The sequence below is a fragment of the Channa argus genome, chromosome 1 (genome assembly GCF_033026475.1).
Source record: "Channa argus isolate prfri chromosome 1, Channa argus male v1.0, whole genome shotgun sequence".
In the NCBI taxonomy this organism is placed as follows: Eukaryota; Metazoa; Chordata; class Actinopteri; order Anabantiformes; family Channidae; genus Channa; species Channa argus.
In genome coordinates this window covers 42,187,218-42,213,494 of record NC_090197.1, presented here as the reverse complement: position 1 = coordinate 42,213,494, position 26,277 = coordinate 42,187,218, and the positions used below count along the sequence as shown (strand labels likewise).

The following is a 26,277-nucleotide window of genomic DNA, read 5'->3' as shown; positions in this document are numbered from 1 at the left end:
GCACTTTACTTTATTGCATGTTGAAGCATTAATTAAAAAATCTCTCACAGAGCCTCTAACAGGCAGCAGTGCTGTACATAATTAAGCTGATTATGTCTGGTAGTCTAAATTGAAATGCCATATAAAGTCAGATATTAATGTCTAGACTGAGCTCTACATATGATCAACTTAATTTGTGGTGTGACAGCATTAAAGCAAATGGAGAATTTTCATTCATCTAAACCTGTTTGTTGTCTGTCTTCACTAATGGTGCAGAGCCAAGTAACACTACCTCCTCCCCTTCCATCTCTTCCTCTTCTCCTGCTGGGTGGACCACTGCTCCCCAGAGAGGGGACAGATACTGATGCTCTCATTGCTGAAGTGCCAGCCCGACCACAGACCACCAGACAGAACAAACAAGATTTTCCCTAAGCCCTCACACCCTCCTCCCATTTGTGCTCTGTCTGGCTCTGTCTGCACGGGAGAGTCTGAACTGATCTTATCAGGTGAACCTCCCGGAGGCACCAGAAACCCATTAGAAGTTAAAAATTTTCCCATCCAAATTCAAAAATCAGATACAGAGATGGATTTATGAGGTGAGTCAGGAAACTTTATAGTAGTAACCTTCAAAAATAGTAAAAGGGGGAGGTTTAAATCATGGAGGGCAGTACTAACCTGAGATTTAAAAAAAAATACTGATGGGATGGTGTGTGCACTGACTTTTGGTTTTGAATATAAACTGATGTTAAACAAAGGTCCAAAAAATGTTCATGACTTTTAGCATAGTGGCACAATGTTCAAAATATCCATTCACATGCCCATCATTATTATTAGATTATACATTCCTCTTCATTCAACATACTTGAATGAAGCTGCTCTAGGTGGGTGATGCATTTCACAAGCCACAAACCACATAAACTTGACACAACCTCTGAAGCAGTACGAACATATTTCCTCTTTTATTTACATTCCTTTTCAAATGTTAACATTTTTCGCTATAACTTTTGATCAGGTTGGCATTTTTTTCTCATTAAAATAAATTGGCACAAGTAAAACATATGTAGACAAAAGTTTATTTACACCATACAACATTTTGTTTTTAAATATTTTATACAGAGCTGCAGATGAGAGAGCTTGCTGGGATCCTTCAAGCAGATTCTGCAGTATTAAAGTTGTGAAATATATTATTTATATAAAAGTGAGTATTATCTTTATTGCATTTAAAGCAATGAAGAATGTAGCTTGACAAACATTCATTTTAATATGACAGAAAAAATCCTCTTTGCCTCCCATGTTTTATATTATAAAGTAAAAAGTGTAGTAATGGCCAAACAGACTTATAAACTTTTTAAAAACCTGCATAAATATATACATTGTGCTCCCGGGTCTTAGTTTTATGAAATCAAAACTAGACCCAATGAAGCTGGGACGACATGGCATGTCATTTGCTTTGTGAGATTTCATCTAGAGAGATTACCTTTTTTAGCCAATTCCTCAACAGATAATTTGAAACACATGATGGTAAATATTGTACACCAGGCTGCCCCACACTAAGTACACTAGTGAGAATACAAAAAGTAACACTGATGTTTTTTTCCCTTTTTTTTTCTCTCTCCTCAGTCCTTATATTGTATTGGCACATAATGTCCCTGCCCCACTCGTAATATCCAGATATGTATGCCAAGGCTGTTAGAAAAGTCTGTTGCTTTATTCAGTGCAAAATACATCACGTTCTCCTTCTTTCCTTGTTTGCATCTTCCCCTTGTTCACCCTCTAGACCTCTGTCTGGAAGTCTCCCTCCTGGACGTCTAAGGGTAAGTTGACACACTTTTCCCACTCTGCAGGCGTCATCTCCAGTGAGTCCTTTGTGTCAGATTCTAGTACATTCATAGTGGCATAATTCTGGTACTCACAGGCTGGATTGTAGCTCTCCCATGGGTTCTTGTTTGGCATTGCCTTGTCCTGTGAACATGGCCAGCAGGGTGTGATATTAGTGGCATGACATCCTCTGCAGCTAATGTGTTAGCTTTACAAAAAATAGAAGTAAAACAGAACTTGCCGGTTTATTCAAACAGACTTATATGAATTCCTACCCAGTGCTAATTGAAAAATAATGGATTAATGCTGTGGAAAGCATCAAATAACAAAAGATAATGGTAGTGTAATAAATGTGAACATGCTTACACTATTATAATGGAGTCATTGTGGAGAAATGTGTTTTCCCCAGGCTCAGAAACCGGTGCACTATATGCAATTCATGTGTTAGCCATTCATCTGACTACGCTCGCATTGACAGTCCCAAAGATACTATTGCAAATAAGGCAGACAAGCTGCTCCCAGTGTGGGAATATAAAATGGATACTAATGTCTGCAACCAACTCTGCAGTAAATTCATTTGGGGGGAAAAGACAAAGGGGGAGTGAGAACGTACTGTAGTTATCATTTTTTATTCAAAAGAACTTGCACTGGTAACTAAGCAACGGACCTTAAACTGCATTGTGCTAACAAAGTGATTGAAATGTGAGTGCAGGAAAGATTAAATGCAGCTAAGAAAGATGCCGGGTAGCTGACATTGTCTAATTGCCTGGCTGTGTTTGGTCACCAGCCTAATTTCTATTTGTTGCACTCACTACAGAAAACATTGTGCTGCTTGTCTGAGAGAGATGGATAAAGCTTGACATCCTCACTGTCTACAGCTCCAGCCAGGTGTGGAGACAGATGGTGGGACATTTGATTTGCTGCAAGGTCAGGAAGAATTCCCATAATTGGCCTGACTGCTAGATCCAAAGGGACAAAGAAGAAAAGTTTCCCCCCCACACACATAGTTGCAGTAAGAGAACAGCAAACTAAAGGTAATATTTGTATAGATGTTGATAGATTAAATAATCTGCCATGCATTAATGGAAAAATGATGGGGTAGCTAAGTAGATAAATGTGCATGTAAATAAAAGTGCATTCATGGCCTTGCATTGGAATGGATGCACTCTATTGCAACAAGATTACCAAAGGTCTTTCTTCCTGAGATTGGCCTTCCTGAGAAACTGCTTTAGTGGTTTTGAGAGGCAGCCCCCATCACTCGCCCCCTGCCAGCTGCTGGCGGGCTCACTGTGTATAGGAAGGTTCACTTCCACATGAATACTTTTGCTAGATAACTGCTCATTTGCACAATCACACACTATGTGTCCTGCACCGGATGTATCTAAATAGGCTGTTTAGATGCTTCTCTCTTTAATTGGCTGACAGCCACCCCCCTGGTTTCCTGTTACTCACCATGCTGCCCATATTTGGTATGTCTCGAAATCGGTCCAGGGTTTGAAATTTCTGATTCAGTTCCTGGAACAGCTCCATGTGTCTTTTCCTGGTGTGCATGACTTTCTGCAATGGCAAGGGTTTTTTCTTTGGTATTGACAGCCAATAATGGAAATGCATCTTCCTCTCCACCCCCTCCAACTCTGATCAATTTGTTAGTGTCATGGTAGTTAACGTATTGGCCAGGTTTGAAACAAATCTACTTGTCTCTGCATATATACAAGTGACTGCCAAAATAAAGGAAACACCAAGATAATTCAAGTTAGGGTCATAGGACACTGAAAGCCTGAGCTATTTTAATTTGCAATGAGTGGTGTATCTGGATTAAACGTAATTCTTTACTGACAAATTGCCTCATTTAGGGTTTTGTTGACGTGATGGAAATCCTTATAATCAAACCTTGCCAGAAATCGTACTTATCAAGGGTTGGTGTGCATCAAAGTTAAAAAAAAAAAAAATGCACCTCCCGCTGAAATAGCTGCCAGAAGCGTCAAGTTTCCTTTACTTTGAAAGTGTGTAAAATATATATGCAGTAAAGCCTGATTTTACATTGCAAAAGAAATGCTAAAGTCTACCAAAGGGGGCTTGAATATGTGTTTTGCAAGCCAATATAGTCATTGTTAAAACCAGTGGTAAAATCAGATGTGAAATGTGCAAATGGCTTTAAAAGCATACATTTTGAAAATCAACGTATAGCTAATGGATGTAGGAGATGGAGGAGGACAAAATGTAGATGAGAACTGTTGCCCTGTTTGTCAGTTGACAGCCTTGCTTTTACCTTAACTACACAGCATGTCAATATATCTGGTTGAGTCAAGGCTGTGTAACTCCAATAAGCTTAAGTGGTACAAGTACTTATAAATCAAATGACAAACACAACTGCAAAAAATGGCTTTTCTCTGGATAAAAAAGCTAGATGCATGTACTATGAAATAAAAATCGATTAATTTTTTTACGTACCTCAAAGTCCAGATCAGAATATCGTGACTTTCGTCTCTGTAAAAACAAAATGTGAAGGCATTACATTGGTTTAAGAAAATGCTTACATTAGAATGTGCGTAGTATATTTTAAAGTCTATGCTAAAGTGCTGTTGTAAGTCTGTATCCTTTGCGCTTTATCAATGTGAGCTTATGTACCTCTAAGGAGCTCATAGAAATTGTAGACCCTGTCTCACTCCTAGAAAGCCCTGCAGTTTCCTCCATCTCAGCGAGGAAGTTCTTAACAGCCGTGCGAGGTTCAAAGGGCAGGTTTTGCATCTGCTCTGAAGCGCTAGGATACTGGTGCTCCAGGTTCACATTCATGTGGTCCATGCCTGACGGGCTGATATTGAAGTCAGGACTCATCTTGTAATGCATCAGCCTCTCATGTGACAGCGTATCCATAGTGATGTTCATCTTGGTGTCCTCCTTCAGGAGGGTGGGCATGTTACCCGACCCTGACACCGCCGCTGCAGAGGCACGAGGCATGACTATGTAGTCTGTCTCCATCATCTGGCCCTGCACCGAGTGACCCTCCATGTCATGGCCACCCATGTCTTGGTCGCTCTGGCGCATGGCATCATCGGTACACAGGTAAACAGTGCGGCGCATGTCTGCGTTGCTGTCAGCCATGCACTGCTCCTTAAGCTCACCTACTCCCATCGGCATGTGCAGAGCTGAAGGCTGCTGGATAATCACTTTGGAGATGATGTTGCCAGGCAACGTAGAGTAGTTGAGGCCCTCGGGGGCCTTCTCATCCTCTTCATCATTGAGGGAAATGCGGGAAAGGGTGCCTGTTATGGTGGCAGCACGACAAGAGCCCATGTCTTTGTGGAGTGCTGCAGGGCAGAGTGACACAAGGATTAGTTGGAATTTCCTGGTAATGAAAGTAGTGTCACAGTTTGTCAGAGATTATCCAACATATGACCAGAGGAACAAGAGAACTCAAACCAATAAAAACAATTCTCAACGGATTTACTACTGCAGAAGCAGAACTGTAATGACAAGACAAATAACTGTGAATATGCACTGAGTGTGACTTAACACCTCAAAGCAAAGGGACCCGGCAGCAGATACAGGTACCAACTGTACTGGATCTCTAGAGGGTGTAACTGTAAATAAGGTACTATGGATTTATTTCCCCTGCCTTGCAGTACGTGGCATCCTAATCCTGATTTAGTAACTGCTGATAACCTTGTCATGCACCAAAAATTTAAAGAAAAAAACAGCTACCTATTCAGAAATACCTTCTGGTAAGAAGAACACCTCGTCCTCCACAACTGAGCGTTTGATATTTGTCTCATGAATCACGTACGAATTGTGTTGTCTGCAAGGAAGGCCTACACGGAGATGACGAGGATAACAAATAAGATCTAATACTCACCTTTGTGTTTGATTCTAATATAATGCTTAGTGTGGACATGGGGAAAACAGTCTGGTGCTCATACTGAGTAATTCCGGGGATGTTTATACTTTTATTCTGTAGGGTGACACTGCAGGATATTACTTCTGCTGCTGACAATAATCCTTTTTTGTAAACAACCCACTTAAACCCTGTGAGCCCCGAGAGTAATCTGTAAAGTGCATTTCTCTCTGGCTGCAGCTCTACTTTGGTCTGAATCTGGTCATGATTTATAAATGACACCTGTCTGCTCTGCCTTTTTGTATCAGGCATGTCCACTTTAGCTTTACAAGACTGCACAGCATGAGGTAACGTGGGTCAGAAGAGCCAGACAGGCCTTTTTGTCTCTTAACAAGCCACATTTCTGAGAGCTCTGAATAATGGTCAGCTTGGTTACTCACTGCAGATCTATTTAGGGTGTGTTTTTCATTGGGTTGGAAGAGATTGGAGAAAGATGAAACTCCACTAGTGCATGTGCAGGTTACCATCACACTACGAGTTACATGCACACTTGCACACCCATTAAGAACATATTCAGGAAACTTCTAATACATCCTGCATTAGTTTACAGGAACTACGTAGATTGAGGAATCAAGAACATCTATTTCCTTGTCTCTGAGTGAAGTAATAGAAGAAGAAGATCCTTCCATAATCGCACACATAGCACCTACACATTTATTCTATGACAGCATCAAAATGATAATCACAAACATAAGTATAAAGTGCCACTGTATGAGAAAAGCTGCCGTCATTTATTGCAGTCTATGCAACAACTAAAGTGAATATCCAGGTGCTGTCTTTGTATTGTTTGGTTCTAGGATTAAAGTCAGTGTTTTGGTAACTGTGAAAAAAACTCCTTTGGGGATTGTTGGTTGTTGCATAACCTGAGCTATGTTTTACTTTCTAACCTATTTTGGGTGTTTTACCATGCGATGCAAGGAAAAAATCCTGTTAACAGACCATCTGTTTCTTACCTGATCGGCAGGCGATGTCCACGTCTTTCTCAAAGTCTGTCTGTAAGTGTAAGACAGTCAAATAGTCAGTAGTGCTAAAATAAAAGAGTGCAAGAGTGCAAATATAGTGCAAACATAAAAGGCCTTTATACTGTACATTATGCATATAAAAAGCCAAAGGCATCCTCATCTTTAATAGCCAAGATTAGGATTAATATTACTTTCTTTTTTTCCCAATGCTTTAGAAAACTGCAAAGTAGTCATTTTTTCTCTGCTTCCTCCTAACAACATATCAATAAAACGTCAAAAAAAAAAAAAGAAAAAAGAAAAAAAAAAGCACTGCTGCAGCTGGAAAGCATTTTGTGCTTGCTGCTAATGACTGGATTGAACCAGGAAGACCTATCACAATTCTGCTATCATGAAAACGATTTCACTCCGAGGGGTATTGGAATACTAATGGCAGATCATTGCTACGATGTGCCGGTGGCATCAGCATGCTAGATGAAGAGACTGGTGTCCTATTTCAAAGGTCAGGCGTGGAGCAGTCCTTTATTAACCAGTGAGGAGAAATGAAAGGGATGCATGGCAAACATGGACAGTAAGTTCAATCAAACAGAAATAAAGGACTGGGCATAGGGCCTAAGAATACCAAAGGCAACTAATGTCATTTATCAAAGGGCCAAGTGTCTACTTTGCATGTAATTGCAGCTTTGTGCAATTGTTGTGAGGAAAATTATAAAGCTATGGGAAACAATACCTTTTGTTTTAGAAGTCAGATTAAACAGAATAATTAAGAATTAAAAAAAACTCCATAAAGTTAAATTAAGGTCAGTGGAGAACAAGGGGGTGTGCGAGCAGATTATAAATAACCAGTGAACATTGGGTCTGCTAAAATTATAAAGGCTCTGCAGATAAGAGAGGGTAACAGTCCCTACCATTATCTGAGCATGCCCATTAGGGAAGGTTCCTGTTGAATCACCACTGATTGGGTCTTGGCAGTTTCTGAGCCGACATCTGAAAGCATCCTGGACCTAAAGAGAGGGGGATTTGTTTCTTTTTTAAAAACACGTAACCGATATTACATGTTATATATTTAAATGCAGCTTGTTTCTGCTGTTTTGGCCCTGAGCTTTAAACATACAGTTTTTACTCATGAAAATGTCACACTTCAAAACAGCTTGTATTTCCTTTAGAGTTTGTAGAGGTGGTTAAGCGCTTAAGTTAAATCATCTCCATGGCCAGGGTCAGGGAGCCAATCTGCTCCCTGCAACATTTCAAATAACATGTATATACATGCTTCATCGGAATTAAACAAAGATCGTGGGTGAATCAAAGAGGACTTAAAATCATCCTGTACCTCTCTCCGTAGGATGCAGTGTACCATGACAATGACAAAGCCCTGCAGTGAGTCGAAGACAGCAAAGAGAATTTGAAAGAGGATGGAGCGCTTGTCTGTCATGGCGAGCACAGCAGACATCCAGGTCAAAGCCAACAGAGGTAAGACGACACAGGAACTCCACAGGGACGCCCTGAATGAAGAGGAGGAAGGATTGTGTAGAGGAAAGAAAAGCAAGCAACACGGTGTAGATAACATGACAGTCTGGAGAGGCGAGTAACATCTCCATCAAAACCTTTTTACTCCACTATAACAGCAGCACTTTAATGTAAAGGCAATGTACATTCGCTTAAAAGAAAACATCACATGTTTTACTGTAACAGATCCTGTAGATCTGACGCGGATGCAACTGGAGCATCGGTTCGCGTTGCACAAGTGAGTTGATCTAGACACACTGTGCATGCAGAGACTCCCTGTAGCATCGTCTTATTGATTCAGAAACACTGACAGGCACTTACATTGCATTGCTAGCTGTAGTTGCTGATAAAGCAGTTGTTGATACAACACCACATTTGGCACACTTGAGAGTTAATCCTGTATGCGGCTCACTCATCTGTCTGTGGGACATAGAGACAACAGCATGACAAACAACGCTAACAGCCACTACCCCGACTTTAAATTCTCCCTGTCATATTCGCAACAGCAGAAGCAGCCAACATGTGGGTGTTTTAATGATTTTCATCTTGGACTGATTCTGCCAAGGAAATACGAAAACACGTCGCTCCCGAGAGAGATCTGACCTCTTTATGTTTATACCTCTAATTTCCTCAACAGTATGAAAAGGAGGACTAAATCTCCATATGTATAAAACCAAACCAAACCACATGTATATTTCTGCATGAAATTAACAATGAAAATGTTTATAAGAAAAACAGAGGTACTAACAAGGACGTGCTGTCATACCCTGCTCGGTGCTTCAGCTTCTTGTCCAGTATGCCATCTCTGGACACTAGTTTATTAAATACCAATATACCAATCACCATGTTGACCTGTCAATAGGAAGGAGAGAGGAATAGTCACTACTCAGCAAATCAATTTCAACAAGGTTATTTCAAAAGTACTGATAAACATACTGTTTAATTTCCCAGCTTGACATTCTCCATAGGTAGTCAATGATTGATGTTATTATGCTGCTGGCATTTTTTTTTTCTCGATTTTCTGTCTGTGCTGAGCTTTGACCTCTAGCTTCCTTTGTTTGCTCATCTCTGTGACATTTCAGCCAATGGATGAGGCATGCCCTGCACACTCATCCCAGTACAACAGCCTTAAGAAAAGATCTGCCTGACAAGAAAAACTTGTCTTCTCAAAGGCACCTTCTCCTATTATTAGCTGGGCCTTACGGTGGTAGCAAGCTGGAGGAGATTTACAGGAGCTGGGTAGAAAATTCTTTAGAGAACATCAGGCTACAGTCCATCTTATACTGTATGTCCCTTTAACTGAAATAAAGAGCTCGTTACATATTTATACAAAATTATGCTGCACTGGTGAATTCTTATTGAATAAGCTTTGCTGCTGTGAGATGTTTGACTATGATGTTACCGTATCAATACAGAAATAACAGGATTTTTGCATAGATTAGCTTTAGCTCATCTGAGGTTCGTCTCAACTCAAAGCCACAGCTCAGCAAGACTTGTGTTACTGATGCTCAAACTAAGATTTTTAGTCTCTTAAAATAAATCTCTGAAAACCTTTTATTTCAAATCCCACCACAGAACAGAAGTTTGTCAATGAATAATTTTACTCGGCATTCTGTGTCCTCAGACACACTTTGTGATTTGCATAATCACAGTCTTTGTGTAATTTTCTCTGTAAAACAATGTAAATACAAGATAATTAAAATGTCCCAGTGTATTAGATTTTAAGCAAATCTAATGCATTAATACTTTATAACCTCACAGCTACATGCAGCACCATAATGGTAAACGAAAAGGAATTACTTGAGCGCAGTGCCTGATAGGATGTTCATTATTTTGACTTTGATTTGATTTTGTTGAAAACAGCAATTCGCTGTTATACTTATTAACATAATAACCGCACAACTGAATATCACATGCTTACAGAATGTATACCTGCACTTTCTTTCTGATGCTTCAGGTTTTGGCTGTTTTTTGGCTTTTTAATAAATTGGAATATTGCTTGTATGCACTACATAGCAATGAAAACATACCAGAACAACAGCAGCTGCCGGTCCAACAAAGGCATACAGAAGCCCACCCTCCAAAGACAACCAACAGCTGCAGGGAAAGCAGGGGAAAAAAAGAAAAAACACATCACTCCCACCAAGACATTAACATCCAAGTTAATGGCGCACACCAACATGCAATTGTTTTTCTCTCAATTGTCAGGGGAAAAGGGCCATATGCTGTAAGTCTATTTCCAAAGTTTCACAGGGTAATAAAATGCTAAAGAGATTTTAAGCAGTGTTTATGCGTTTGGTATCCAGCAGGGATACAACTCAGACGAAATTGGGGTCTTGCTGTGCTATTTTGAAATTTGATTGGGTTCATGGGACTTTGTTTATGGCACTATTTAGGATAAATAAGCCGCTGCAGAAGCACTTAATCATTACTCTTAAGTGTTACCACAAACTAATGGCATGTGTATGTGTTGAATGATAAATACAGACAACAGAGAGAAACTTACTATAAGGGGGTCCCATAGCCCTTTGTTTTGGTGAATCCCATTGAAACAGCAACCACTAAGGCTGGTAATCCTTCAAAAGAAAAAGAAAAATCTATAGTTATTTCAATAGCTCTAGTTGCTTGTCAGAACTAAAAGCACAAATCCACTTCTTTGCAGAGAAAGTCAGTGCCTCCACCTTTCAATCATTAAATGAAGTGCAACTAGACATCGCTCCATTAAAAGCTACAGACTAAACAATCATCTGAGAGTATCTGATCAACTATATGCATTTCAATATTTCAGTCAACACTGCAATGTATTCCGTTAAGTGGCAGAAGAGAGCAGTCTGGACTGTGCTCTAACAAAATGGCAGCATTGCTTTGAGTCTAGAATATCACGTAGTGAAATTTCATCACTGTGCCGTAAGAACTTTCACCACCTTACACACCTTTTATATGAGGGGTATTTTGTGCTGTATTGCTCCTCATTATAGATTTTGTGTAATGGATTTGGTTCTTACGAGGGTGTGCTCAGAATATTAACGCTTTTCCTCTCTGAGCAGCACAGGCAGGTGCTATTGATGTAATCAGTTTCCTGGAGGCACGAGGCGAAGACCCTGCGGCCATCCAGTGCCTCTCTGCAGTGCTGAAGTGGTAAAGAGTGCCGAGTGTACACAAGCATGTCATAAATCACCGTGCTGGCAAAAGCCTGGTGGAGACGCTGCACTTCAAACAGGCTGAATTAAGAGACAACAGGTACCGTGTGGTGCATGTTGCTTACAAAATCTGTGTCGCAATGTTTATCTCATCTTTGAACACGGGTAGTAATCTGCAGAGTAATTTTGTTTTTGAAGAAGTTATATGCAAGGAATAGCATTAATATTATATCATGCATTTTATTGTCACACAAAGACACTGACCATCTTCTCAAATTGAGTGTTTTGCCATTTTTTGAATCTGTAGAACAGGCTTTGTCCTTTTTTTTTATTTATTTATTTTTTTTGCAGCAAGCAGTGGCACTGCAATGACTAAGAGAGACTTGTTTGTTGCTAGGTAACAAGAAGAATGAGTGTGGGCTCTTTCATAATCAAATTGATTTTTTTAAAGGAGAGATTTCTAGTAGTCTCTAAGAGAGAAATCTTTGGACGAGGATTCATTCTGACTTTTACCCAATGCAGAATAAAATGCTTAATAATTGTAACAAAATTTGGCCAGCCTGTGTTTATTAAGAGAGATGTACAGTATACACAGTATGATGTGCTGCTAAATGATTAATTGTCAGTATTTTATAACTTTTTTTTTAAAGTGAAATGCAGGGATCACAGCGTGGGAGGCAGGAGCAACTTAATTAAGATCCAGACTCATGAAAATGCATTGCAATAAATACATTACAATGATTGAACATTGTTACACGCATGTCCTTTGTGATACACTGTTGCAATCAATCATAATGTAGGTATATTTATTTGGTTTCAGGTATGATGTATCCAGCTGCAGTGTAAATGCTTGTTCCACACCCTCTTTATCAGACATAAGGTCACTGCAACCCGCCATGGGTGAGCAACACCAGTCCGTCTCCCCCCAGTGCTCAAGGCCGGACCATTTACTCAGCCCTCAGAGAGCCTGACTGGAGCACAAAAGCACCACAACAAAGAGCCTGATATCTAACTGCCCCACAGAGAGGTTGAGAACAGCGACAGAAAAGACATACAGTAAATTGAAAAGACACCTTGACCAGCACCTGCGAGCTTTTGCAGCTGCGAGGTATGATGGGAGAATAACATGCTGCTTGCTTACCCCAGCCCAGGCACAGAAAGCGCTTGCGGATGAGTCTGGTCCGAACCTTTCCCGTCACTGCCATGTACGACTGCCAGGCCTCTGTGAGAACCCAGCAGAAAGATGCCAGGAAGAAGAAGTGCAGAAAGGCTGTTGTCATGATGCAGACACCCTATTGATACAGGGGGGGAAAAAAAGCTCAGAAAGAGATATAGTATGTTCATTCACTGGGTTCACCCGGAGTGCCACATTTAAAGAAACACAGCTAAGTAGAAAACTATTAGTGAATATAAAAAAATGAAGGTATACAGTAGCTCTGCATAACAAATCCAGACTCCATCAGGCCCCTGCAAAGCAAGAGTTTCCCTGCAGATACACATTAATTATATTGATATTTCTTTATTTCCCACAACTATTCTTGAAACACTCCAACACAGCGAATGAAACAAAGAAACATCAGACTAAACCGCTTCAGAAGAGGTGGCAACAGTAGTAAAAATCAGAGCCTGGCTAGACAGAAAAAGCCACTGCGTAGCATTCTTCTGCACCAACCCTCATTAGTATGCAGGGGTTCCCACCTGGAGGCATGTGTGCCAAGGTCAACTGTTCTACACAGAGAGAAGGGAAACAAACCACAACACTGCTTCAAAGATACTGAATGCTCATGTTAGAGGTAGCAGATTGGATTCAGGCTTAACAATGTAGCAGCACTTTTCAGCTTCATTAGCTTGTCCATCTTTGTTCCAGGGAGAGGCATCGCCAAATAGGATTGTTTAGAAGAGGATTATAAAGAAGTATCCATAAGAATCTCCTCATTGTATGCTGACTTTTGCGAGTGAGAAGAGATTAATCTTTCCTCAGTTCGGATTGTTTGCAGTGTGAAGCTGTGGTAATCTGAGTGATACTGCACAAAGAGGGAAAGATTGAAGTATATCATCTCATCCCAGGGCTTCCACACCATACTGCGAGATCTCCCATACACCGAAAATCCCCACTGAACACACTATACTAACTCCATCCATCCAATGTAGTGTTCAGGTATGCTCACATGAGACCATAATCCAGCGTAGCCTTATGAATGAGAAGTCAGGAAATTAGGTTTACCTTTCATGCTTGTGCACTGTGGATTCAGGACTTGTTTTAGCTGAAAATTATCTCCTGTAACAAAAATAATGATGGATTCTGCCGGCTCAGTTCAACGTGCACACTACTTTACTACTGGCCAAACTTTTCGAACAATTACGGGAATATAAAGTGTGCATGATTCAGTCAAGGCACATGTAAAATGTCATAGAGTTAAAGAAAAGATCGACAGTCTGCCCTTTTACAGAACAAAGCAACAAGAAAATTCCAGTTATTTACAACCTCTATTCCAAACAAGTTATATGATTTGTAAAACCCAAATAAAAACAGAATGTAATGATTTGCAAATATCATTAACCCACATTTTATTCAAGGTCTTCCCTGAAAGAGATGGGAGGATATGTTGCTCTGAAACCCCTCTATACTTTTCAGCATCATTGGTGCCTTTCCACATGTGTAAGCTGCCCACACCATAGGCACCATCAGAGATGCAGGCTTTTGAACTGTCCACTGATAACAACTGGAATGTCCCTCTGCTCTTTGGCCAGCATGACAGAGTCCATGATTTCCCCCCCCCAAAATTTTTATTTCAGTTTGATCTGAACACAGCACAGTTTTCCATTGTTTCCATTGCACAGTTTTGTCCATTTAATGAGTTTTTGGATCGTGTTCACATATGGCTTCTTCTTTGCGCGATACAGCATTAACTTACATTTGTGGATTGCACAGTGAACTGTGTGTACAGACATTGATGTATGGAAGTGTTCCTGAGCCCATGCAGTGATGTCCAGTAGAGAACCATGCCTGTTTTTAATGCAGTGCTGCCTGAGGGCCCGAAGTTCACATGCATCCAGTTTTGATCTTCGGCCTTGTAAAATACGACTGTATCTGTGAAACCTATATGGTGTAGTGAGGTAATCCTCTTTGACATTTCTGTGTTATCAGTAGAGAATATCAATAAAGTTTCTAAATTAGGGTTAAGTCACGTTTTAGGTCAATCTTTTTTATATGCATTTCCATTGTACATTGCATTCTCTAGGTGAGAGAAAAAAAACATTCTGTTTGAGTGAAAGATTTACTCTGATTCTCGACACTTCAAAACTGCTAATGCTGCAAAGATGAAAGTTTCAAGGCGACACATCAAATCAAAGTATGTGAAGGAACCATTCCACAGTGCCACCTGCTCATGAGGTAATTAAAGGTGAATACAGCTTCTTTTGTAGAAATCACACACACTCTCTCTGCTATAAATCTTTGTTTAACAAGCTTAAAATAAGAAAGAGCATCTGCTTGGCTCGATCATAGCCACAAATCTCCAGTTTTGTAAATGTTTCTGCCTCTGTCACTTATATGAATTAAAAACCAGGAATGTTGCTCGCAGTGTTTCAAGAGGAGACAATAGCAACAGGGGAATGAAAGTGGGTCTGTCATATACAGCAGGTTTACTGCCAGTAGACTTACATCCAAAGCTAATTCTAGTGGCGCTGTTGCTCATGTGCTGTCCAAGGTGCTGAAAATAGAGTCTGCCTTGTTTCCTGGAAACAGGTCATATGCAACCATTATGTTGCACAGTTCACTTGGGTGCCTATCACATCCAGACCAGTTGGTCCTCAAAAATGGCCATTTGAAAAGAAAGAAAGTTACATTATGAGACATTATGATACCAGTCGTTGGACGTAGGCATTCATATAAAATCAAGGTTGAAACCCTGAGTTCACACTGCCCTTTAAAAAGGCAAATGCCGGGAGATGTTGAGCGCACTGTGTGAGTATCCATGGAAACAGAGGAACTGAGGAAGGGACCACATTAAAACATCGCAGATCTGATAGACATGAAGGTAAGGGTAGCTGGTGATGGGCTGTACTTCAAATGTGAAGAATTCCTTACCACGGTCTCAATAAACTAAAATGTCTGGTCTGATCCTTAAACCTCTCTCTGTGAGGCTGAATAGATTCTCTTCATAGTTGGATTAAACTAATGTTTGCTTAGCTGTCAAAGTATTTTCTCTGGGCACCTGGCATTTATTGTAGGTTTGCCATTCACTATTCATACTTTGGTAATATTTACCGATTCATTAATGTGTTGTATTTACTTATTTACCTTTTCATACAAAATTTTAGGTATTCCAGTAAGAACCTAAGCAAATTTAGTGGACTATTTAAACCGCAAAGTCCAATCTGAACTAGATCTTCTACCATATTATACTTTATCTTCCTAACTAAATCAGTGTAGGAGGAGGAGGCTAGTTGTTATTTTGACTGAAGCACTCTCCTTTTGAATCAAGCAACAAGTGCCCCAGTGCTTTATACAGTAGGTGTTCAGTTGGAGGACGTTAAAACTCCAAACAACAAAGTGGTGGAGAAGTGTTGTTGAACCACAGAGAAAAAAAAAAGAAAACGCATCACCTCCACCACTACAGTCCGAAAATGTATCTCCACTCTCTGTTCTATGGAAATCACAGCAAACAGACGCAAACTCTGCTTCTACGTACCTTATCAACATGTAACACCCTCTGAACTATTACGCTGAACATCACTGAAGGATTTCTGCCCTTTTAAAGCAACTAGGAATGAGCCGTATGTTGATTTTGCCTGTTTCTATTCATCAGTCATTTACTTACTACTAACTTGAGGCCATGGATAAATCAAATCTCTCTTTTCAGCACACATCTGTAAGGCCAAGCTTCATGTGCTAACAATATACTCAATTATTGGTTAAATGAGTATACTGCAGATACTCTATGCACAATATATTAAATGTGATCTTTTGCAATGTCCAGTTGCAGCAGGATGTTTACATGCCCAACAATCAAAAGCACAAAACATGAATAAAGTTATTGTTTTCGCAGAGCTTTTCTCAAGAACCGTGTCAGCACACAATGTTCAGACTGTACCAGATGTGACTATGTAACACAGCAGACCGTGGACCCACTGACCCCAACTCATGAATGTATTTTTACTTATTATAGAATGAACATTTGACATACCCTAATTCTATCTTCCCTGGCACAACCAACAGTGCGTGCTTCTCTTTGTTTGTCTTCTTTCCCATAAACCAAGATGAACAACCACAGAGGACAAAGGCAAAGACAGGCAAAGGTGACTCACTGACTTCCTGTTCCCAGAGGACACCTCTACAGCAAAGAGATGATTTCTGTTAGACGATGTGCAACTCTGAATCCACAAACAGTGGAGCCAATTATATGCACTTCTTACAGGAGATGGAGGAAAAACAAGTGAGGCACTGTCAGGCAGCATGGCAATTAAACCCACACAGGAGCTATGTTTTCTCCTCTGGCTGGCCGACCAATCACACTGGGTTCTACAGAGTATCTGACCAAACAAATGGATGGTTTTTCAAACATTTTGGCCATAGGAAAGACGCATTATGACAAAAACAATGGAAAAGTAATACATTTATTGACCTGGAAGTTTCATTCATCAACAGTAAGGAGACCGACACAACAAGTGGAGCTCACTAACTCGCCTGGATAAACAACAATGTATTTGACAAATGGAGACGATGACTTGGAAAAGCTGGTTTTGTTTGTGATGTGATGACGCAATTCTAGCAAATTTATTAGACCAATATAACTTAAAAGCATTCTATGGTTGTGTGTACAGAGGTAACATGTGACTGTATTTTCAGAAAAAGGTGCAGAGCCATATTATTTTATATTTGGAGTCGTCGATACTGTGATGTCGTTCTGTGCTGAGCAAGGCAGGTAAATTAGAACTTTTAACTGCCTGTTGCTGTCTGAAGCAAGGGTAATGTTATTATGAGCATGGAAACGGGAAACAACTAAGTTTTCAGCTGCAAAACCAAAATAGTCAGCTGAAAGATGCTAAAATGGTCAACAACTAAGGGGTACTGCTAAGTTAAGGGATAATTGTCCGTGCGTTTACCACAATTTCACATAGTAAATAATGTATTAGTGATATGAAATATAATTTTTTTAAATAGTGCAGCTTTGAAGTTTGTATAAATAATAGTGTTGGCTAACTGTACTTAAATCAATCAAGGTTGTTTTGATGTGGCACCCTGTGACTTAATCAAGGTGCTGTCATGACATCAGCAGTATGTCGGTGGATTTTCTGCAAACCACCTAATCTCATTGCAGATTTAAGAGACAGATATCCCATTAGGAGCATGTCTAGTGAGTATGCCATGCTTAATAGTGATTCTCATAATTAAGACAGGAAATGACCGGCGGCCTGATTGAATTTGACAACGCTTCAAATCGGCTCAGCTTTAAAAATGCCCCAAAGCTCTGTGCATACATAGTCTTGGCTACTGTTGTGTGCCAGATAGCCTATGTACTGTGAGGGCCAGCAAGAAAACAAAATTATGTGAAGATGTCGCTGTTGTTTTTTTGTTGTCGTTTTATGAGATTAAAATGGTTTGCATCATATGAACCATTTTGATTTTTGTGAGCAGTTACAGTTTGTCCATTCTGTTCAAATTTAATCTAGAGATAGTGTAGCTTTACAAAACACCCTTCAGACAATTTCTCTTGTCATTCATTCATTCATTATTCATGATTCAATTTTCCTCCAACATAGGAGAACTGATCGTAGGAAGCATTTAGATTTAGAAGCAGGGTCTGCTCCAATGTGAGCCCCAACTGCTGGCAAGCCCATCTGCTTCCAAAATGAGCCATACCTATAAACACAGTGTATGTAGCCACACTTTACACCACCAGCAATAGCAAAGATAGAAAAACCTCCACAGAAATATGTTTTCAAAGACTTTTGGCTATTTTGCACATGTACTAAATCTCTACTAAATCTACAACTGGTGCATCCGAACCTCTAAATGGTAATCACTAGCTTGTTAATGAGCTGGAAACCTAGAAAGAATGGATTAATGAGGAGTAACGGTTGGACAAAACAAGACGACGAAAAAAAAAAAGTGTTTCTACCAAAAGGTAAAGGTATACTGAGAACATTGTTACATGATAGAATGTCTGTGTAATCGGACAATGTGTCATTTTGTAAAGCTGCCAAATGACTGAGAAGGGCATCTGTGTGGGCAGCTTGTAAATCCTAACTACTGTTTGCCAAACAATCTTTTACATTAGCCACTTGTTTACTGGCCAGTTATGAAGCAGCAGAGAGGAAGTGATACAAATTTATTGGAAGCAGCCCTTCTTTAAGTATTGCACTTGTCCTTTTGAATCCTGCTGACTCCATCTGAACTTCAGCTCTCATTGACACGCGAACAAAAACCGTCTCGTATCCCTCTGTGATGGCTGAGCTCATTTCCGTAATGCACACTGCACAAATCTAAGTACGAGAGCTGCTTTTATCCTCCAACCCAACTTTTAAGCTGCGCTTTATTGTCACCGTTACAGGATCCTCTGAAGGCTGGCATCCCAATCATTTCATTAGTCTTTGATTGACAGGTGACCAAGACAACCTCCTGGTGTGCATCGTGCCTTTCTGCTGCTGTACTGTCAAATCTTCTCATCTGCCAAACTATTCTGGTTTGTTAATGATGGCAGTGCTTCATGTTTGAACCATAGCAATAAAACCTGCATCAGAATTCCTTCTCAGCGACAACCCTTTTTCTTGCCATTTTTTAGTTCCCCTTATGGCTTCACACTTTTAATTGCAATTTAACATCATCACTGTCTCAATGCCAGGAGATTGTGATTGTTTCAACTTTACCAGAGGACAATAAAACTCCTACGTGAAGTCAGACAGAGTGGATTTACATCACATAAAGACATTAGAAACACTTTTGGATAAAACATGAAAGGCTTCTTAGCACAAAACCAAAAAGACAAATGTAATTTGTCTGACTGAGGCTATAATCTAGATGTTTCAGGATATTCTTCTGGTATTGAGAGCGTCAACATTTAACATGCAAAATTCAACTTCTGGTGAAGGAAGAATAGGCCTAAGCTCTGTTCAGTCTAGACAGGGCCTTGGATATTTCCATTGCATATTTCAAATTTGTATATTGAGAATAATCATTGGACCTCCACACAATGTAAACTGTGAGGAATAAATCATTAAATGACACTTACCGCATTGTGGGTCTGTGTTTGTCCAACTAGGATCAATATATTCGAGCAGATTATAGATAAGCAGAAGTTCAGTAGAATGATAGATCGTTCAGAGCGAATAAATCTAGGGGGAAAAAAGAATGACAAGAAAGACAACAAGTCAGCACATTTCTTCACATGACATTGAGTTGATTGTTAATAGATAATTAAACAATTAAGATGTTATAAATGCAGCAACTCTTAACAACTGGTAATTATTCAGCATCATGTGATTGAAGTGTTGCAATTACCTCCACAGCACAGCATAGATTACTGCCAGTGTGATCAAGGCAAGGCAAGACAGACCACAGCCAACTATCAATGTCACAGATGGGACCCCTGAGTACTCCATGGTCTGTGGAGGAGACAGAACAAGACAAACCAGTCAGTGGGAGGTTGGATTTGGTTCATGCAGGACAGTAAATCTTTACTGCTGCTCAGACAGGGAACCAATCAAAAGCATCCACCACCAATGTGATAGGTCCACAGTGATTTCCCTAATGTACTGTGAGGTTTGAGCTGCAAGCGTGGGCTTGTGGATTGTTTAGATACATGGCCAAAACTTTCCATATATTACAGCTGTGGTGTTTTTTTTTTGTTTTGTTTTTTACAAAACAATGACACCTGGAGAAACTGTGCTGAAATCCATATGCTCAAGTGCATCAGAGGTTTGATTTTTGTTTGATTCAGTGTTTAAGTTATTTGTCTTTCGAGTTATACTTGAAATAGCATTAGCTGACCAATCACAGGCCGCCAATTTCAAGCTACCACATTAGTTTAAACATACTGTAAAGTAATGTGCTTTCATGACACAAAAACTGCACTTTAGTGGCTGAATAAACGATGCTCATCCTGCTGTTGAATGCTTCAAGAAGAGAAGACAGTCATAGATGTCTACTGTGTACTAATGCAGAGACCACAGAAATTCTCAATAATGACTTTTTCTTCTCAAGAAATTACAATCTTCTGCTTGCTTAACAGCAGTCTGTGTTCAGCACGTGAACATATCACCTGTAGAATGTGTAAGGTTTTCATGTGTCAGTACAAAAACAATAACCGACATACTTTCACGTGAGCATATTGTGCAGTTGGTTCACGAGAAGAAGAGACAGTGGCACACACACAGACACACACAAGCATCAGCACGCACACACCCTCCCGCGTGTCTAAATCTATGTGCAAACTAGCAAATATCCCCCACAATCTCCCTTCACCGCTGAACTACTATTTAACAGGATTAGCACACCAAAGATTCAATTTCCATTTTCACCAGCCCGCGCATGCACACGCACACACACACACACACACACCGTTCTCCTTTACATTAGCCTGTACAACCCACACGGAATAACAAATCAATAGCCTACTTACTATTTCTCTTGGTTGCTGAGCCAAAATGGCGAAGGTAGATACACGATCACATAAGCATTTTGTATGGGATGCATCTGTGAGCACCGTTTTACATCCTTTTGTGGACCAGGCTCCCCAAGAATCGTTCCTGCAATAGGAAGGCAGAGGCAATTAGAGGTTTAATTCCAGCGGAGGCACGACTTCACGGGACGTATCGACATCTTTTCGGCTTTTTATTGCATTATTTAGTGTGGATCGAGAGCGACAGAGCCGTCACAACACGGTCACATTTCAAAAGAAAAAAGAAAAAAAAAGAAAAAGGCGAATAAGACACATCGACGCGGCTCTTGTGTGGCTCCGAGCAGCATTTCAGCTGGAGCTGGATGGAGAAGAAGAGACACGGAGGAGGGGGAGGACGCACGGAGCTGTCCATGCAGACCGGTGCTGATTGATTCGCCATAAGCAGACAAATAACAAGTGGTATCAAACCCCCATTAGTCCGTCATGAAGCTTAGAGATAAGAGCGTTTCATATTTACCTGTATGTGTCTCTGCGTGATTCTCTATTCCTGTAGAAAACGACTGTAGCCCCCCCTTCTCTTCCCAATATTATCCTGTTATCTTTTCTTTTCCTCTTTCGGTAGATTTTTCCCCCCTCAGCTGTTTTAATTAGCAGCTTCTGAATGCTTCCTTAGGGGGATTTTCACCCTGGAAACGGTGGACAGCATCAGATTGATACTCTGTTCCTCTCTGCTGGCGTGAGAGGGGGAGGCTGATACAGTGAAAAAAGAAACGCGCGCTGTCGCAGGATCTGTTTTTCCACCTGCGCGTCTAATGATGTGACAGCAATAAATGATGTTTTTGGATTATTCCTGAAAATCATTTTAAACCGAAGTTGTCGCCCCTCAACGTGAAGCATTTTAGCAAAAAAGCACTGCAGAACTAATAACACCCCGCGCAAGCAGCGCAAATGGTTGCAGCCGGTCCCCACTTCACACCACTAGTAGGTGAAATGAAAGGAGCGTCTCTCTTCCATTTGTCATTCGCTCCCACTCATTTCCAATCTTCACAGAAAAAACACACACACACCCTCATTGATTACATATCCCATGTGAAAACTTTATTGACACAGACAAAGACCATAATATAGCTGTGTTCAGAGCTCGGTCTTTACCGCAACACATTCAGATTCGCGTCACGAACGCTCCAGCAAACACCTGTTGTCCTGCAAGACACCTTCTCTGCTCATGTCACAGCAAAGGCAGAACAAGATTCATCTCACGTGAAGATTGTATAGAACATGCCAGCTGTTGATTTGTGTGCCAAGTGGCCTCTGGTGTGTGAGGCAATACTGCTTTGTCATTTGATCAATATGGCAGCAATGTTTATTATTCCTGGAAGGCACCGTGGAGCCGGTTGCAAATTCCCAACCAGTTCTGACCACTACTCTGCTTTGTGCAGCATTAAAACAATGAAAGAACCACCAGCATCTTTCCTTATTTTCCCTTCACTTGTTTTGTGCACATTTTTGTTTTGCTGCTCCACAGATTGCATACAGTCTGTACTAAACTAATTTTCAATTTAATTCAAGAACAAAATGACATTAGTATCAGGAGAAGTGCTTTAAAAGGTTAACCACATGTAGTAAACAAATGTGGAGGAAATTGTGTATCTTCCAACAGGAATTCCACGGATGATGGCTTCATAATGGACTGATCAAACACTGACACTTGATGCTAGTAAATATGAGGAAAGGGAGGCTCTCAAACTGATCCTTTTCATTGAAACATGACTGATCTGCACTCACTAAGTCAAAAAATCCAGGAACCTCAACCACTGATTTGGATTAACATTAACACACACATGCTCTAAGATAGTATATTTATGAGATTACTTATTATGTCTGAGCTAAACACACTGTGAGTGCAGGCTGGCCAAAAATGAATCACCTGTGAGTGAAATAAGGATAGTAGAAGAACAGAAGCCACACCTAAAGATAAAGGTGCTGACAGGGCTGAAGGACTCATCAGACTTCATTTTTTCATTGCTACACACGCCCTAGAAGCAGAAAACTGTGTAGAATGAAGTCTCGCTGAAAACACTGTCTGTTGCAGCTTTTCATCAGTTGAGGTGTTGGACTATCTTATGAAGACTGATGTGGGTTTCTGTCAGCCCTAACAACCGTCTTAGACTACGCACCAGTGAGAAGTTGTAGAGTGGCAAGTTTCTCCAAAACTGTAGCTGATGGAGATGTTCTGTGCACAGTCAAACAATATTTTAATGAGGCTTGGGCTAGAAAACAATATGGTTAGTGGGAATTCTTGTAGGACAGAAAGATAGAGCCATGACAAAGATATTGGGTGAGCAGCCACCATCACACCCTACACAGAGCTGCCCCTCTTGTGTGGTGCTGTTGCACTCTCAAAACACAACTGTCACATTCAGAAGCAAAGCCACTCTCCAATGCACACTTTGTTGTGATGTGATAGATTGATAGCATGTGTGATGGTTCTACTTCTTCATAACTTTGGAATGAATCCACTACTCCCCTGGTGAGAACTCAGTTCTAGACATGATTGGTTTCTAACTTTTGACTTGCTAGATGTTTGCTTCTCTTCTGTGCCAGTGGGAGAAGCTGACAGGAGAACATCCCCGGCTGGGGATTTGTGTACGACACGTTTGATGTGTTGTCTGACCTTATCGGGGCTGGTGGCCCTAGAATATAAAATGTCCCCGAGAGAAAGTGTCAGTGCTGATGTTAACCGCAGTGAGACTGATGATATGACATTCATCACGTCTCCTTTCCACGCTTGCAGTGACGTAATTGACAACTTTAAAACTTTTAACATAATTTCGGAGCACTCCAATTTAAACACGTTTAGGTGTCGAGTTGCAACATAAGTGACAGTAGAGTGACATAAGAAAGTCGACGCACATGGAGCATTTGAACCTTCTTCTCTGTGTTACTAAAACCAGATAGACAGTTGCTCAAAACGTCCAATTACATTTGTGTCTTTTGCTGAACTTTGACAGACTGACAGAGTTCCTCCAGGCATGCAGATCTTTTCACTAAACCCATAACATATCCAGACGAGTGTACTTTAGAATCAAATAGTGAAGCGCTGCAGCGTCACGATCCTTCAGCTAAGCAAGATACTGCAGCTGTATAGACTAAAAAACCTGAGCCTTGTTTTACCTGTGTTTTACCTATTGATACAATAAGTAAATTCAACAAATGAGTCAGCTTTGCTCAGCATATATTTTTCCAGGTATGTGGGATAACTATAAAAAAAATCATCCAGACATTAGGCTGGGGGCTTAAAGAGTGCCTTAGGGGATGCACTTCAGGTGATATTATAAAGACTGACAGAGAATGACAGGCAGAGAAGGGTGAAGGCAATGCTGGGGAATTATTCAATCCATTTCGGATCTTTTGATAAGCGGCAATTTATGTTAGCCTGTGGGCCACAGTGTGTGTGTTAAGAGAATGTAGAGAAAGAATTCAGTACAATTATATATCAAGAAAAACCTTATTAATCCTGAGTGGCACGAAACCTTCTAATGGAGCTAGAGAAGCAAAAGAACCAGCTGTTTGGGTTTGTTGGGACATGAATAACTCCACAGGTGCATACAAATTATGGTGTCATGCAAGTCCATTAAATGCATTAACACTGCAGTTAGCTGACCTTCGGGATTCATTTAAACACTATCGTCAGACTAATGGTAAGGCATTTGAGTCAACGACGTGCACCAGCTTTACGAGTGTAGCAATATGTAAATACACCAATTAATGCAAACAGAATCAAATCAGAGGGAACTGGTTATGTCATGTAGCACCACTGAGACATCAGTGCACCCTGACACTGCTGCACCTATTATATTACAGGGTGTACATGTGATTTACCCCAACTCACCCCACATAAACACAGGCAAACCTCCTGTTGTCAACTAATGCATGGTTAGTGTACTCAGCAGTCCATCGTGAATCTGCTGGAGCCAAGTTTAGAATTACTGTAAACATCGCCCACATTGTTCATTCTTCTCCCTGCCAGATTTGTTTTACAGAATACAGGAATCAGTCCATGTCCACGACCAAATGTCCTAAGCAAAACCAGAAGTGGTTTAATTCACTTTAAATTTAATTCACTTTAAATGAAAACATAAGAAATAAAGAATGAAAACATTCTTCGAGTTATCTTATCCACATCTGCAGCATAGACAGATTCCATTCAAAACCAATTCATAAACAACGAAACCTTGCAGCGTGGGTCCTTGGGACTAAATCTGATTAAGTGTGAGTTTGAGGAGCAAATGTTCCTATTATGCATGGCTATGATGTGAAAAAGTTTGACAACTGCTGACTTCAGATATGAAAATGTCAAAGAAGCTTGACGTCAAAGAGGGAAACCATTAGAGAGCACTTTCAACACAATTAGGAAGATGAAATCTCAGTTCTATTGAGGTCTGAATAATAAGCCACCAGCTGCAGGTATATACTGTTTATACCACTTTGTGGACTTCAAGTAGCTTTAAATCTGGAGATACACTACATATTATTAATTATACAAGCACGCTTTACACATACACACACACACACTCACACACACACAGAAGCATTATGACCGCAACATTTATAATATTTATGAATAATATATACTTTATTTCAACCGTCTATGTAATTAAATACTGTTTGCAGTGTTAATATCGTTGACTCAAATGTGCTGGATGAGTCCCCTGACTTGTCAAATAGTGCTATAAGTAAAACCAGATTTGGCATCATTGCAAGTTCATGTTTTCTCAGGTTCAAGTAAGAGACTATTACTTTTCTTCATTTAAGAGCCAAATAAGTTTATGGCAGCTTCTGTTTCTAGTTAAACAAAGACATGCATGAGAGAAATCTTTTCTTGGTGCGTAAGCTTTGCATCAGCTTGCAGTGTTTTGTTTGACCTGTTTGGCTCGAATCCAGGATCTCCAGATGTTTTCAGAACCCCAAGCTGTGACGGCCGCTTTTCGCATCTTGACGTGTTAATTATTAATTAGCTTCAAGTCCACCAGGAAGTTAGGTTTTCCTGGTTATTCATGGTATGAACTCTACCAACATAATTGTTCTGAAAATATCTTTCAATGTTATTTGTCATTGTCAGCGAATTTTTTTCAATGTTCCTGTACAAGTACAAATACTGTAATTAAATGTACCAATAGGCTGCGTGTGTCACCTTTATTATGTCCTTTGATTATGATTTTATAGTCTGTTCTGCAGAGTAAGTCTTATCAACTGACTGTTGAAGAAACTATCAACTTGAAAAAAAAAGTCAGCACTGCACTCTGTCATTCATATTTGTCTATAGAAACTGGATTTTGGGAGTGGCCTGCAAGCTGAAT

The 26,277-nt window shown here is 40.2% G+C and overlaps 1 protein-coding gene across 11 annotated transcripts in view; it reads right to left on the bottom strand.

Annotated features, from left to right (window-relative positions):
* Window positions 1–915: 915 nt before the first annotated feature.
* The window catches only part of adgrb3 (adhesion G protein-coupled receptor B3), a 107,541-nt gene continuing 82,179 nt past the window's right edge, over window positions 916–26,277 (bottom strand). For 6 of the 11 annotated variants that reach the window (XM_067522899.1, XM_067522906.1, XM_067522942.1 and 3 more), the window contains 15 exons: window positions 20,918–21,044; window positions 19,798–19,901; window positions 19,529–19,631; window positions 12,436–12,586; window positions 10,661–10,730; window positions 10,185–10,251; window positions 8,903–9,006; window positions 8,476–8,574; window positions 7,979–8,150; window positions 7,557–7,652; window positions 6,643–6,682; window positions 4,426–5,105; window positions 4,249–4,284; window positions 3,250–3,354; window positions 916–1,941 (listed from right to left, as the gene is read on the bottom strand). In XM_067522899.1, the coding sequence (XP_067379000.1) occupies window positions 1,753–1,941; window positions 3,250–3,354; window positions 4,249–4,284; window positions 4,426–5,105; window positions 6,643–6,682; window positions 7,557–7,652; window positions 7,979–8,150; window positions 8,476–8,574; window positions 8,903–9,006; window positions 10,185–10,251; window positions 10,661–10,730; window positions 12,436–12,586; window positions 19,529–19,631; window positions 19,798–19,901; window positions 20,918–21,044 (2,143 nt within the window). In that variant the 3' untranslated portion in view covers window positions 916–1,752. The remainder of the gene's footprint in view (window positions 1,942–3,249; window positions 3,355–4,248; window positions 4,285–4,425; window positions 5,106–6,642; window positions 6,683–7,556; window positions 7,653–7,978; window positions 8,151–8,475; window positions 8,575–8,902; window positions 9,007–10,184; window positions 10,252–10,660; window positions 10,731–12,435; window positions 12,587–19,528; window positions 19,632–19,797; window positions 19,902–20,917; window positions 21,045–26,277) is intronic. The other 5 variants (XM_067522917.1, XM_067522935.1, XM_067522955.1 and 2 more) reach the window with 5 other exon arrangements.